This window comes from Nanorana parkeri, unplaced genomic scaffold (genome assembly GCF_000935625.1).
Source record: "Nanorana parkeri isolate BGI_ZX_2015 unplaced genomic scaffold, ASM93562v1 scaffold130, whole genome shotgun sequence".
In the NCBI taxonomy this organism is placed as follows: Eukaryota; Metazoa; Chordata; class Amphibia; order Anura; family Dicroglossidae; genus Nanorana; species Nanorana parkeri.
The window spans coordinates 1,382,155-1,398,331 of NW_017306398.1; the positions used below are offsets into that span (position 1 = coordinate 1,382,155).

The 16,177-nt window shown below is 43.9% G+C and overlaps 1 protein-coding gene across 1 annotated transcript in view; it reads right to left on the minus strand.

Annotated features, from left to right (window-relative positions):
• The window catches only part of CLCN1 (chloride voltage-gated channel 1), a 72,422-nt gene that overhangs the window by 53,413 nt on the left and 2,832 nt on the right, over nucleotides 1-16,177 (minus strand). The window contains exons 2-6 of the mRNA XM_018553805.1: nucleotides 15,465-15,597; nucleotides 14,417-14,548; nucleotides 11,136-11,267; nucleotides 6,451-6,584; nucleotides 2,740-2,817 (exon numbers count right to left, since the gene is read on the minus strand). Coding sequence (XP_018409307.1) covers nucleotides 2,740-2,817; nucleotides 6,451-6,584; nucleotides 11,136-11,267; nucleotides 14,417-14,548; nucleotides 15,465-15,597 — 609 coding nt within the window. The remainder of the gene's footprint in view (nucleotides 1-2,739; nucleotides 2,818-6,450; nucleotides 6,585-11,135; nucleotides 11,268-14,416; nucleotides 14,549-15,464; nucleotides 15,598-16,177) is intronic.

Below are 16,177 nucleotides of genomic sequence, written 5' to 3' on the forward strand. Positions count from 1 at the left end.
AGTTGTTTTTGATATTTTTGTGACCAATAAAAATGATTTAAACTTTCAACTACACTGGTGGCACGCTCTTCTCTTTATTGTACATACTGCTGATGTCCTGAGAACCAATCTGGGCCCATTGGTGTCTACGTTGGAGATACTGAGGCCTAGAACTCCACCAACACTTTTTTTTATCCAAAGTATGTCTTAAAGGAAACCTGTATTGTGAAAATATGGAGGCTGCCATTGCTGAATCCTCCTTTAGGCCTTGTTCACACCAAATGCAGACCAGATCTGCATGAGTTTCTGCACACGCAGTGCAATGGCTTGTGCCGCGTTTCTGCCGCTTTTTTTGCCGCTTTTTGGATGCGTTCCGGACCATTTTTGATTAAAATGGGCTTTCAGTGCGTTCCAGGGCGTTTTAATGCTTTTTCTATGCGTTTGCATGCGTTCTAGAGCAGGTCCAGAGCAGGTAAAATAGGGCCTGCTGCAGTTTTTTTACATGCTCTAGACCTGCTCTGGAACGGAACGCTGCAATGTGAACTGGAGCTAAAAATACCATTGGAATACATTGGACGCAGTTTTGATCCGGTCTGTAACTGCTCTGCTCTGCTCCTGGAACGCGCTTGGTGTGAACAAGGCCTTAAAGCCTGGCTTGCTTGCCGTTCAGGTTTAATACTTGCTGAGCCACGGACCTGGAACAAGCACACAGACCAGGACCTTATGCTAAATGCACCAGCTACCTGCTCGCTCTGTGTCAGTGGGTCAAAAACTATTAGGGCCTGAGACAGCCAGGCAGCTATCATAGTGTATCGCCACAACTGGCAATGAGTACAATCCCCAAAGAACCAATCATAGACCAGCTTTCATATATAAGGCTGCAGTACAATGCTTCAAACTTACTGTTGATTGGTTAGTGCGGGGGACTGGACGGAAGAGACGGTAGACTGGCTCAGAGATTGGCTCAGATTGGAGATTGACGGTACTTTAATAGTACTAAAAAGGCCACAAAAAAATTCAAAGTACATTTTTATTTTTTACGGCCCCTTCCACAGACCATTTGAATTCTGAAGGATGGCAGGGATTGCGTGGCAGCAATATGTCACTGCCCGAAGTGGCTGCAAAAGTTACAAACCCCAGCAGGCTTGGCTTCAAGTGGTATCATTAAAACAGACATTCCCAAAATTTTCCGATTTTTATCCCAAATTTTCCGATTTTTATCCAAAATGTTTCCAATTTTTTTCCACATTTTCCCTGCAAGGGTTAGGTGCTCGTTTTTTTTCTAGGTTGAAAAAGAACCCTATGCTTATTCACTCGCTTGCTCTTAGACACTTGCTTGCTCTTAGACACCAAGGGGCATACCATTGCTGCAGCAGAGGAGAAGGCAGGTGGAAGGGACTGGTTGAAGAGCAAAGTGGCTCCGTGGATTGGGTGCGTATAACTTTGTTATTTTTGAACCGAGACAAGAACAAGCACTTACCCCTTGCAGTGTGGGGGGTTATCCTACTGTGTTTCGCTGAAAATAAGACACTGTCTTATATTTTTTTTGGCTCAAAAAAACACACTAGGTCTTATTTTCGGGGTAGGTCTTATTTTTTTAAAATTTATAACAATCCAAAGTTAATGCAAATCCAAATTAAATAATCCAAAATGGCAAAGTTAAGAATATAGTGATCAGGGCAATTAGGGGTGCCGTACCTTTCCAGGAGCAATTTGGTAACCAGAATGAGCGAAGCGCACTTTCATTCCTCACAGGTGGAGTGCATTTGGTATGACTCCGCCTGTGACAGGAATCGGCGCTATAGAGGAAGCATCGGCTTATGCGGCTCTGCCTCCTCGCTTCCTCTAGCGCTGGTTTCGTTGGCACCGCTAATTCTCTCCCGCGGCTCTTCAGGTTCCCCCCTTTTGCCACCACCGGCCCTGGGAATGGTCACAACTAGGTCTTATTTTCGGGGTAGGTCTTATAGTTTAGCAATTCCCAAAAATGGTGCTAGGTCTTATTTTCGGGGTAGGTCTTATTTTCGGGGTAGGTCTTATTTTCGGGGAAACAGGGTACAACAAGGGTTAAGAAACATTTTCCCCGGACATCTAGCCAACCAATTGGGCTGTGCCTGGACTTTCGTCCCAAACTGAGCCTGGAGTACTGCACTAGAGTTAATCCCCAAGAAGTTATGTATTCTGAAGTCTGCAGATACAATCTTCTCTCAGATTCTCAAAAAATTGGGGGAACCCAAAGGGTAGTAATGCCACCCTTGACATCCGGGTTGGCATTAATCAGCATGAAATTTTCTTCCAGAATCTCAAATTTTGGGAGGACATCAGTGGGAAATTCAATCGGCCGCTGTAAACCTAAAACTGGTTCCTTGGTGCAGAATACATTAACCCCTAAATAACAAAATTATCTGGCAATTGTATATCAATACGTGGTCAGCTAATACTTCTACTTCATCCTCTTTGGCTACACTGGGAAAAAAAACCTGAAAATGCTACTTAGCGCTATAAAATGAAAAATGAACATTATAAGATCCGCATGGTCATGAGATTAGTACACAGCTGATTTCATAGCAATCCCCCAACACACATTCAATGAGAACAAAGGTGGCCCATTTGGGTAAGTCACCAATGCAGGCAGCAAGAGCCGTGCCCAGGCAGTAAAGGCAACCGCTATTGGCAAGCCAACAAGGCCAATAAGCCAATCACAGGAAGAGAGAGACACGACAAGTCTACCCAATAACAATTCCATCAGCTTCAGCTCCTTACCTCGTACACGCCACAGAAGACGGACATGAACTTGCTAAGCACTGCGGCACAGATACTGGCGATGTGCACAAACGGGCCCTGGAACACAGAACGGGGTTACTATGAGTTGTATGAAATATAAGTGATATCTATACACAGCGTGTGATTTATTCTGTACAATATCATCTTTATTACATGAAATATAACTTATAATAAAAGTAAAATTGTATTAGGAGGGCTATGATGTCACGTAAATTATAGCCTACAATTGGCAGCAGATATGTAATATGTAAAAAATCTAACACATACGACAGAACAAAAGTCAGGGGCATGAGGACCTCGTTCTCCATCTGTGAAAAAATCTGACTTTAAATTCGCACTGCATTATGGCCAGTAGATGGAGCCGAGAAGCATAGGAATTTCCTATGCTCCTTGTCTCCACCTAGTGGTCATAATATAATAGGAATTTCCTATGCTCCTCATCTTTATCTAGTGGCCATAATGTAATTGGAATTTCCTATGCTCTGCGGCTTTATCTAGTGGCCATAATGTAATTGGAATTTCCTATGCTCCTCATCTTTATCTAGTGGCCATAATGTAATAGGAATTTCCTATGCTCCTCATCTTTATCTAGTGGCCATAATGTAACAGGAATTTCCTATGCTCTGCGGCTTTATCTAGTGGCCATAATGTAATTGGAATTTCCTATGCTCCTCATCTTTATCTAGTGGCCATAATGTAATAGGAATTTCCTATGCTTCTCATCTTTATCTAGTGGCCATAATGTAATAGGAATTCCCTATGCTCCTCATCTTTATCTAGTGGCCATAATATAATAGGAATTTCCTATTCTCCTTGGGTCCCTCTAGTGGCCATAATGTAACAGGAAATTCCTATGCTCGTCGGCTCCAACGCAAAGTTGGATTTATATCCTTTGTGGCGATTGAGGAATATTTATAAATTAAACTTTTTGTGCCTGGAGTTCAGCTTTAAAAAACAGCAGCTGTATAGACCAAACTTCTTTTGTTTTGGATAGGTTAGGGAAGGGTTAAAAACCTAGTATCAATTCATTTTTTGATGTCTCTGTTGGATTGGGAAGATCTCCTTTCATTTCCTGTTCCAGAGACACTATAGGAAGTGTGAGAAGATGTGGCTACAAGGCACAGGGAGTTTCCTCACCAGGACAGATGTCCCCATTGGAAGAGTTCCCTTCTATTCCAGTCACACTTTTGTGAAAATTTTGTGAAATATTTGTAAAATGTTGGATTTCCCTCTCAGTGGCAATGATCACCGGGACAAACAGAGGGGGAGAATCTGGACTTTAAGATGTGTGTGTCACCAGCAAAGGTTAATGTTCTAAAGTAAAAGTAATACTGATTTTTCAGATCCGTCCTAAAAAATAACAAAACTGTATGGTGAATTGCTGCGTGTGTGGCCAACCTTGGCAGAGCCGACTCCCTCGTGATCAGTAAACTGCAGCCGTTAAAGTTTACAGAATAGAATTTCACTTCTGGGGAATTCCTCCCCGGACTCTGTGGTGGAGCTATTAAAAACATGTTAACTTATCCGGTGACTAATCTTTTCGGCAGGGCATTATTTTTAACTGTAATTGCCGTAAAATGTAAATCAAGGGCCCCGCTGTGTCTTTGTGTTTTGTTGCATGAAGTTTTTTTTTTGCGCTGATTTCTCATAATGTCTGATATTTCATTATCCTCAATTGGTTCGGCGATTGCTGCCATTTAAAGGGCCACTGTGGTGAAAAATATTGTAATCCGATAACTGAATGCAGCTAATGCAGCTTATGATGCTATTCAATATATACATTCCAGGCAAACTGGTTATATGATTTTTTTTTTCATATAGGGATCTTGTCGCTGGAAGAATTATATGTGCCAGAGATTTATTGCACTAAATGATCAATCTGATCAATAAACTGTAGCTCGCGGTATACTGAGCCCAGGGTGACGGGAGGACGCTAGTTTGTGTCCTCCCGTTACCCTTAGGAGAACTATGGGGAAAAGCCCTGACCCCATAGTTCTCCTTTAAACAGTATTCATCTCTCCAGGAGCCTATGTCCCCTGCCTTCTGTTTCAGCAATGTTTCAGCAATGCAGCCTCCATTAGGGTCTTCTGCATCTGACATATTTGGAGTTTCAGATACCTGTGTACCCCGTCATGCACTGTGGTTCCATCCTCTGACCCCCAGGTCCCTACCTATTTAGGGTTCGATGGATAAAGCCACAATGCACGTTGGGGGGACACAGACATCAGCCGTGTAGCTGTGTAAGGGTCAGAGGGTGAAACCATGTACGAATGCGTGGTTCCAGGAAGGGTGGATTGCCAAAGAGACTGATGAAGGCTGCAGCACTGGAACAGAGGGGAGGTAGAAGACACAGGCTGGCGGAGAGATTAATATAATGATTTTTCTATTCCAGAGACCCTTTTATCTTTATTTGTTAACACTTTGACAAAGTCGCTTTAATTTCAAAGGGCCAATGTGCTCTGATGGAAAGTCCAGCTGAATGGGGCCAAATTAAACAAGTGAGAGAATACAAGTGAATAACAGCATATGCAGCTAACCCTGATAAAGCTGTACTCGCGTTAAAAGTGGGACCCACTATGATTCTTGTGGGCAATAATTAACCCCTGCTAGGCTTTACATGTTATAACCCTCTAAATAGGCCCATTTTCAGATGCAATGCTGCCCCAGAACCTGAATTAAGATGGTCTTCTATACAAGCTTCACCCCTTTGTGTAATGTGGTTTTAGTAAAACTATGGTTATGGCATGTGGTTTGCTTTATCGGCAGAAATGTTTTTCTGTTGGACACATAACCAAACAAGAGAAAACAGAAATGGATTCTTGTTTCCTGAACTATAAAGAGTCTACTGATTCCTCTCAACATGTCCTTCCCCCTAAAGTTCCCTAGCTGAATTTAGCCACCGATGTCCACAAGTGGTTAGAAAAAAGAAACAAAGTAAGAAACGAATGATCACAGATTGTACATTTTTGGGGGTTGGTGATGCACCTATAAACCAGCTGCCCTAGGGGACTGCCATTGTGGTAAATACAGCCATGCTCCTATGGGATCTACATTGACCCAACCACCAAAAATTAAAGTTTCCAAACTCACCTTCTGTATCTATTTGGGGATAGATTTAATATAGCTTCGGTTTAGATCTTACAGATATATCATATTAACTCTTTTTTGCCCTCTCCTTATTTTATAGTAGAAGTTAATAGATAGCACCTGACTATGACTATACAAAGGTTTTCACACCAATGCTTTTTGAGGAGGGGAAGGGGGGAGGGGGGGTAATCATGTGACCAAGGTTCCCCACGGTTCCCCCTTCCTCTTTTCCCTTCTATATTACTGCCCAGGTGGGTGCAAACTGTCACTGAGCCTGTGGACAGAAGACAGTTGCTGTAAAGTGCATTATAGGAGATGAGGTCCAAATTGACAGGCAGAGGAGGTATAAAAAGACTTTTCCCAATATCAGAAGACTTTTCAGTGAATTTGGAATTTATAGGAAGGGTGTTAAGATTTTGTTATCGATAGGAGTCTCAGTTATACTGTAGCAGTTACAAGTTGATGCAAGCGATATCTTTTCATTACTGTTAATTGGGTTGCATCCCAATAGACAACGGGGTTTTTTTGTGTGTATATTGTTGGAATTATAGAATGTTGCGCTTGTTTCTGTTTGGCACGTGTCGCACATCCTGCTGTTCTCACCTCTTTGCCCAGGGGCATCCCACTCCCTAAAGAGGCTGTCAGTCCGACCACTTTGGCTACAAACGCTTTGAGCGTCAAATACTCCTTCAGCACGACTCCTCGGAGAATGACTTTCAGCTCCGGAATGCCAGAACCTCAAAAAATGAAACAATAACATGATGTATGTTAAATCTCTATGGACAGCATTACCATCTGCAAATCTGTCAGGTAAGAGAGACAGAGAGATGGAGGTGGGAGAGAGGAGGGACAGTGAGAATGAGAAATAGGAGGGAGAAGAGAGAGAATGTGTGCAAGAGAGAGAGTGAGAAAATGGGAGAGGAAGAGAGAGAAACTGAGATGAGGAGAGAGGAAGAGAGAGAGATTGAGAAGATAAGAGAGGAAGAGAGAGAGATTGAGAAGAGGAGAGGGGAAGAGAGAGAGATTGAGAAGAGAAGAGGGGAAGAGAGAGAGACTGAGAGACGAGAGAGGAAGAGAAAGATTGGAGAGAGACTGAGAGACCAGAGAGGAAGAGAGAGATTGGAGAGAGACTGAGAGACGAGAGAGGAAGAGAGAGATTGAGGAGAGAAGAAGAAAGAGAATAAGATGACGAGAGAGATTGAGAAGACGAGGGAGGAAGAGAGAGATTGAGAAGAGGAGAGAGGAAGAGAGAGATTAAGAAGAGAATAGAGGAAGATAGAGATTGGAGTGAGACTGAGAGACGAGAGAGGAAGAGAGAGATTGGAGAGAGACTGAGAGACGAGAGAGGAAGATAGAGTTTGGAGAGAGACTGCAAGACGAGAGAGGAAGAGATAGATTGAGAAGATAAGAGAGGAAGAGAGAGACTGGAGAGAGACTGAGAGACGAGAGAGGAAGAGAGAGATTGAGAAGATAAGATAGAAAGAGAGAGACTGGAGAGAGACTGAGAGACGAGAGAGGAAGAGAGAGATTGAGAAGATAAGAGAGTAAGAAAGAGAGAGAGATTGAGAGGCGAGAAAGGAAGAGAGAGATGAAGAGGAGAGATGAAGAAGACAAGAGAGGAAGAGAGAGATTGGAGAGAGACAAGAGAGGAAGAGAGAGATTGGAGAGAGACAAGAGAGGAAGAGAGAGATTGGAGAGAGACAAGAGAGGAAGAGAGAGATTGAGAAGAGGAGAGAAGAAGAAAGAGAATAAGATGACAAGAAAGAGATTGAAAAGACGAGAGAGGAAGAGAGAGATTGAGAAGAGTAATGAAGGAAGAGAGAGATTGAGAAGACAAGAGAGGAAGAGAGGGATTGAGAGGCGAAAGAGGAAGACAGAGATTGGAGAAGATGAGATGAAAGGAGATAATATAAATGGATAGGAAAAACATGATTAGTGTGAGGGAGATCATTAGGGAGAGGGAAAGAAAAGCCGGGTATACGCGGTTAGCATTTCCGACAGAGGTTCGTATGAAATATCTCATCAGAAAATGTGGTAATGCCATCAGAGACTTCATGAAAAAAAATTTCAGTGCTGCTTCTTCTAATTTTTTCCTCGAACTCGATTGTCAAATTGACCCCATTATTAGTGTTAGAAAAGCGAATGTTCTGAAAATGAATATTTTCAAATAAAATTCTAACCATGTATACCCAGCTTAAGAGAGTACAAGAGAATGGGATAGAGGAGAGGGCGATTATTAGACACGGGGAGACAAGTAAGAGAGGGAACACGAGAGAGAGAATGAGAAGATGAGAGACATGGGAAGACAGAAAATACGAGCTGATGAGCAGGAGAAAAAGCAAGGGACTGAGAGAAGTTAAAGATAAAGGAGGGAGAGTGATAAATAATAACAAAGATAAACAGAGAGTGACAGTGAGGACAAAACAAGGAGAAAATAAAAAATAAATAAACAAAAACATCTTTAGATATAGAATCATCCTAGGAGTCTGGTGTGTGGACAAATGTGGCATCATGTGAGAGGTATCTTAGACTTGAATTCACACCTTATTGTTAATGGGGCTCTGACACTATCCTGTAGGCTTGAGGCTGTAAATAAAGTTCATCCACTATGACCTCACAAGCTGTCAAAAGAATCCTCTCAGACTTTGCAACTGCAAGTCAGAAAAGGAGGGAGTAGTCATTTTACATTGGCACTTCACTCTCTGGAACCATTACTCATTTCCTTGGATGGGAAGGAATATGTTTTATCTCTTTAAAGTTCCAATATTGGTCGAGGGGAGATGCAAGCTCTGCCTTCTGACAGTAAGAACTATGAGCTGCATGCAGATACAAAATGACATGTCCTGGCCTTATAGATCCCCCTAGGGACCAACTAAACCATTTTATGGACCCTGCCGGTAGATGTCAGCTTATGTTTGGACCTGTTGCAATCAGGATGATGCATTGGTGTAAAAAAACTACCAGTTCCAAAGGTGATTGGCCAAAGAGGAACAGTCCATTCTACATCTTTACTGCAGTAAATTAAAGGAGAACTATGAGATGAGTGATTTCCACTCACCTCATAGTGCTAGCCGACCTGTGACAATGAGACTGTCACAGGTCGGCTCAGTAGATCGGGAGATGAGCAAACACATACCGGGTTCGCTCACCTCTCGATCCTGTCACCGCTCTCTGCCGTGACAGGGGGAGGGGATGGATTCCCCTCTCCCCGCTCCGATCCGCCAACGCTGACTGGCGGAACGGACGGGGGAGGGGGCGGGTACAGCTGGCTCTGCCTCTAGATAGGCAGAGCCAGCTGTCACTCACGCCGCCAAGCTACCTGATTAGCCGGGAAGTGTCTCCATGCTCCCTCGTCACCAGGTGATGAGGAAGCATGGAGCCAGCTTTCTGGCCCATCAGGAAGCTGGGGGGCAGGTAATGACTCGCCGCCCGGCTTCCTGATTGGCCAGCTTCCCGAACCCACCAGGAAGCCGGGCGGCGAGTAGTTACATGCTGCCTGGCTTCCTTATTGGTCGGGAAGCTGACTCCATTCTCCCTCGTCACCAGGAGATTGGCCAGGAAGCCAGCTCCATGCTCCCTGGTGACGAGGGAAGGTCTGGTATCGGCATAAGTGCCGGGAGCATTTGGGGCGAGTACGAGTGCTCACCAAAATAATTGGAATCGGCAGTGATACCGATACTAGTATTGGTATCAGTGCATCCCTAATAAAGACCTTATGTATTTACCATAGAAAGACATTGCATATTTCCCCTACCTTTCTCCTCTGCAGCATAGCACCTGCTCTGAGTAGAGATTCCCTTTTAAAAATGGAAAACCCCTTTAATAGCTGCGTGTCATGGGCATTATGCATCAGCGTGAGTGATATGCCTGTGCTGGCAGCATGGAGGAGGTTAGACGGGGTGACGGGCTGGTACACAGTGACCACAAGATGGACCGATCCTCTCTTAGGTGTGGGTGACTCACACTGGCAGAAGCTGGGCAATGCATTCAGTATCCAAAAGCAGCTGACATGGTCTCCTGTTACCATGACTGCCCACCCCCAGATAACCCATCACAGTTGGATCCCGTGTGCTATTAATTTCCAGTATTATTATATACCAGCAACATATTCTGCAACGCTTACACAGAAACATTCGGAACAGTCCCCGACACCAAAGGAGCCTCCAATCTAGTGTCCCTACCATGGTCATACCAGCACACACTGGGGACAATTAGCTTGGAATCCACTTAAAGTACCTGAATGCTTTTGCATCATAGGAGGTAATTGGAGTTCTTGGAGGAAACATTATGGGGTGTACTCCTCAGTACTCCTTTCAAAAGACCTCAGCCCTGAGCATGAGGAAAACTTTATCAGTGTGTTGCTGCTCCTATGCTATCCAATCACAGGCTGGGGCCGTCCTTGACCAAGCTGTACTGCTTTTACAGCAGTAGAGAAAAGTGAGGTCAGAATCATTTGATGATGATGATGTATTTTAAAGGAGAACTATGAGGGGAGTGCTTTTCACTCACCTCATAGTTCTAGCCGACCTGTGACAATGAGACTGTCACAGGTCGGCTCAGTAGATCGGGAGGTGAGCGAACACATACCGGCGTTCACTCACTTCTCGATCCTGTCACGGCTCTCTGCCGTGACAGGAGAGGGGCTGGATTCCCCCCTCCCCGCTCCGATCCTCCAGCGCGGACTGGCAGAACTGACGGGGGAGGGGGCGGGTACAGCTGGCTCTGCCTCTAGATAGGAAGAGCCAGCTGTCACTCACGCAGCTGGGCGGATCCAGACATAATTGTCGGGATCTGCTTCAGCTGCGGCGTCTCAGTATACCACGAGCGGAAAAGCCCTAACCCCATAGTTCTCCTTTAATTAGTTGGCAATAAGTACTACACAACTCTCCATAGGTTGAACTCGATTGACTTGTGTCTTTTTTCAACCTGACTAACTATGTAACTACATAGCCCAATGGCCACGCCAGATACTTTTTAAACAAAAGTATTTAAAACTTCCCATCAAAACGCATATCAACTCATAAAGGAAATGCATGTTGAAGCATGACAACACATGCAAAAAAAAAAAAGCCACCACTATGCAGAAGCGTAGATCTAAATGGGCCCCTAATGCCTCGGTGTGTTGAGGTGCCATTCTTTGCATGAGCCGGTTCGGCAAAGCCCCCCCCCCATTTCTGATGACAAGCTACACGCCATTGGTCTGCTACACAATACCGTGAGTTCAAGATCCACGAAGTGGCTTTAAAACAAATGAAACATAATGGCCGCAGAAGGCGAAAGCCACTTACCTATGGCCTGCGGAGCTACAATGTGACAGAAAACAGCCGCAAACACTATAAGGACCACCGGATACGACACCCAGGCCATGTACTGGTACCAGACGTTATGCACGGCGGCTCCTTCATACATCCATCTGTAGGCTGAGAGCATGGAAGTTAGATGAGAACATGAAGGGGCATTGAAGACCTCGGCCGGCTGTGGTTTTAACATTTTATCAATTACATTTCTTTAAAAGGAAAGTATAATGAGTTAAAATTATTGATATATATATATATACACTTTATACAGTATATACTGTTTTATGTTTTATTTGATTACCGTATTTGCCGTCGTATAAGACGACTTTTTATACTTAAAAACATCCCCCGAAAATCTGGGGTCGTCTTATACGCCGGGTATACAATCTAATCTGTCAGCCCGCTGGATGTGCGGTAATACTGTATGTACGGTAGCTTCGGCTACATACAGTTATACCGCGCTGAGCCAATCACAGCGAGCGATGTACACAACCTCTGCCAATCCGAGCAGGCTTAGTATTCATGAATAGAAGACCAGCGAGCTTGCAGAGCTCTTGCTAAGACCTGCAGGACTCTTGCTGTAGACTTGCCAAGCAAATTTGCTACAAATTCAAAAAGTGTCAACTAGAACTTGTGCTGCGAGTGTTCTGCAAGTCTACAACTTGCCAGGAATATGTGCAGCAAGTTAACAAGAATTACAATTTAACCCCGACACAAATTTGTGGCAAGTTATCCTTGCTATCTGGGACAGGATGCTGTGGGGTGGTCTAAAATCATGCACTGGGGTCATTAGCGCGGTATACTGTATGTAGCCGAAGCTACCGTACATACAGTATTACCGCACATCCAGCGGGCTGACAAATGTGTATTTAAACATTATTTTGGGCTAAACCAAAACCTATGTTTTAACTGAAAAATTAGGGGGTCGTCTTATACGCCCAGTCGCCTTATACGCCTTATACGCCGGCAAATACGGTACTTATGTTAAATATTTATTATACAAATAGACATTTAACATGATATTGTGTCTGTAATGATGCTGGGCTTTCTGGAAGCAAAGCCCAGCAGTGCCTTTATGCTACTTGGCACTTTGTGGATCTACTTGTTAAGACAAGACTCCTCTAAATTTGGGGTAAGTTTTGACATGGCTGAATTTTCCAAAGGCTCTGGAGCAGGGATAAGGCAAACGTCGGCCCTCCGGCTGGGGTGAAACTACAAATCCTGTCATGACTCTGCCTCTAGGAGTCATGCCTGTGGCTGCCAGATCCTTGCAATGTCTAATGGGATTTGTAGTTGCACCACAATTGGAGGGCCGAAGTTTGCCTACCCCCCTGCAGTAGAGGTTCAACTCTTTTCCCATGTGACATCACTGGAGCCAGGTGATTGGCTGCCCAGGTACTGAGTTCTACATTAGGGAATGTCAGATGTTCCACCATAGCCAGAATTACTTCGAATTCTCTGGGTTGTTAAGGAAGATCGAAGCAACAAGGGAAAAAGTGGAAAATATACATGGTGCCGATATTAAATCCTGTAAAGGCAAATAGCAGGTTTGCTCTGAAGCCGCATTGCAAGCCAACCAGAAAATGCGGCATATAAACTCATGGAGGCCTCAAAGTCTACCTTCTCCAATATTCACCCTACAATTACCTTGACTGTCCTAGTCATCAAATCCGCTCTCCTTCTTATTTAACTTTTCCTGAATCTGAACCAGTAGGAATTTAGACCTCTCTAAGGCTTACCACAGCCCGTCCACACATGCTGGAGCACAAGAAAGAGTTGCACTGCACATTGTATTGAGGAAGGACCATATGAATGGAAACATGCCTCATGTCTACCTACTGAGCTCAAGAGTTGCACTGCACATGGTATTGAGGAAGGATCATATGAATGGAAACATGCCTCATGCCTACCTGCTGGGCTCAAGAGTTGCACTGCACATGGTATTGAGGAAGGATCATATTAATGGAAACATGCCTCATGCCTACCTAGTGGGCTCAAGAGTTGCACTGCACATGGTATTGAGGAAGGATCATATTAATGGCAACATGCCTCATGTGTACCTACTGGGCTCAAGAGTTGCACTGCACATGTTATTGAGGAAGGATCATATTAATGGAAACATGCCTCATGCCTACCTACTGGGCTCAAGAGTTGTACTGCACATGTTATTGAGGAAGGATCATATTAATGGAAACATGCCTCATGTCTACCTACTGGGCTCAAGAGTTGCACTGCACATGGTATTGAGGAAGGACCATATGAATGGAAACATGCCTCATGTCTACCTACTGGGCTCAAGAGTTGCACTGCACATGGTATTGAGGAAGGATCATATTAATGGTAACATGCCTCATGTCTACCTACTGAGCTGAAGAGTTGCACTGCACATGTTATTGAGGAAGGATCATATTAATGGAAACATGCCTCATGTCTACCTACTGGGCTCAAGAGTTGCACTGCACATGTTATTGAGGAAGGATCATATTAATTGAAACATGCCTCATGTCTACCTACTGGGCTCAATAAGTCTCTATATTGAATGGTGTAGGTCTGATCATGTATCCTGCTCCCAAACTGGCATTTTGTTTTGCCTACATAGTAGGAACCACATTGGAAGGTTAGTTGGTACACTATGCCATTGATTTTACTATCCACAAAGTGTCTACAGTTGAGTCTTTCACCCCTTAGGTGGAGTCACATTTTGACTGTAATTTGTATGTTATCAATAATTACATGATCCACACCTATGGGTACCAAAGTTGGTCCATATAAATGACAGTCGAACTGTCATTTATATGTACATGTGACTCTACCTACAGGTAAGAAACTTAAGAGCAGACACTTTGTGGATGGTAAAACTCAAGGCATGGTGTACCTACTAACCTGCCAAAGCGGCTCCTGTTACATAGGTAAGACAAAACAGGATATATGATCATACCGTACCCTATTTAAGGCGGTGACTTACTGAGCCCAATAGACAGCTATGAGGCATGTTTCCATCTATACACTTCTTCATCAACATCATTTGTTACATTAGATAGGACATTAGATAGGATCTATGAGGATCCTTTGGGTGGTGATTGTAATTGCTTGCTCCTACATTGCACAGCACATGTTCATTTGACAAGGGCCTGCAGTTTTGCCCAAAAGTGCCTCCAGTATATGTAAGGAGCACATAAGACATCTCCATATATGACTGCAAAACAAACACATGAAACATTTTACTAGTTATGGACAAATATTTACCAAAACTATACATCCCGTGAAGTTACCTTGTAGACTTTTCGCACTGGCATAGTCCATGCTCCAGCTGACCAGCGCCATCACAAGACCCAGCAGAACCAGGAAGATCCAGTCCTCGCCCAACTTTTTGATGAAATATTTTTTTACCCTTTGCAGACAGGCTACAAGATAAGAAAGCAGAGTTAGACCAACCAGTATGGTAAATAACCGCACTGCAGGAGATCTTAACCAGGTATAACCAACCCTGTTGGGGCATAGGAACCAAATGATGGGGGTTCAGGCCTGAATGTCTCAATATTTTTAAGAAATTGAATTAAAATTCTATTCCTTTTGGACCTGAAATTAAAGTGGAGAAGTTGATTGATGTATGCTGTTTCTTTGCCTCCAAATCAGGTCCATGATAGGTGAAAGTCACCCCCTCAGGACCCATTTAAAGCCCACTGGACCTAGACATTTTGCCAACATGGAAACATCTCACTGAAATCTTCCAATTTTTGCCAAAATTTCCAGGGAAATGTAAACTCTGGATCTTGCTTGTCTACTTGTGAAAGGCCGCAGTCCCATGTTCCATGGATTTCTCTGAGCCTAAAGCAATCTGACCCACACAAAATGGAACAAAGAAGGGAAGTCTAACAACAGAGTCACATGATAAGAGACTCCTACCTTGACATGGAGGTAAAGGAAATTATTTCAAGAATTGATATAACATCTACCATTGCTTTGTTCTACCTACATAGTTAGCATCCCCCACCCTCCTATTAACCAATGGGATACTTGTAGAGAGTTACCCCTTCAGATCTGGAGCTCAGTCATTTGAGCAAGTCATCAATAAGCAGCTAGAATGAGTTGCAGGAGGCTATAATCCCTTGTTACAAAGGTTCCATTGTCCACTTTACCTGCTGCCATTGTTCTCCTCATCCTTTCTGATATACCACAGTGATGGAGATCTCTAGATTTATAGACACTATAGAACAGGCAAAGTCTGCTTCCCTACATGCCCGTTTGGCGCATTGTATATGCTGCTGGTAGAACAAGATATTTTTTTAATGTGACAACTGTATGGAAGTTTGATCTTACCGTGGCACTTGGAGTAGCACTCCCTCTGTACATCAGGTGGTTTGGTTGTGCTGATGCTTTTCCTCTCTTGCGGTAACTTGGCGGCTTCTTTCCTGGCAAATTGTGAGAGCTCCTCTGTGTAATGGCCATAGGTCTGGAAAGAGAGCAGAGAGACAGAACTTTGGTGTCACACCCAAGAGCCAGCTGCAATTTGGGAAAGTCTAGCACATATGGCAAATGCCCGGGGTGATGGGTTGCTCATTGGGGCTTTATACAGGATGTCCAACATGGCGACAGTAAATGCAAGTGATGTAGCTTATTGAAGCAGCTACTTACCTGCTAGTTTATGGGGGTTTACTACGAAACAATAATGCACACTTATGGATCCTGGAACACTATTAATCCTGCCCATGGTCTTGTCTGCCCTCTTTTTGGGTGGTCACGGCCAGTTTATGGGTTTTTCCTACCCAGACCCCACCACTAAACATGTGCGTACTAACCACTCAAGGCCCTAATCCCTTCAATCAATTTAGAGTTACTGCAGATGTGCTGTAACTAAAATAAGGTTTATGCTGTGATCCCGGGACATGGCCCAGCAGACCAAGATGTGGGACTGTCCTGGTAAATCTGGGACAGTTGGCATCTATGGTAATGCTGTGGATTTACATGTTATTGTCTGTGTTACAAAGGACAAGCCCCCCCCCCCGTCCTACTCACTTAACACACGCGGGTAG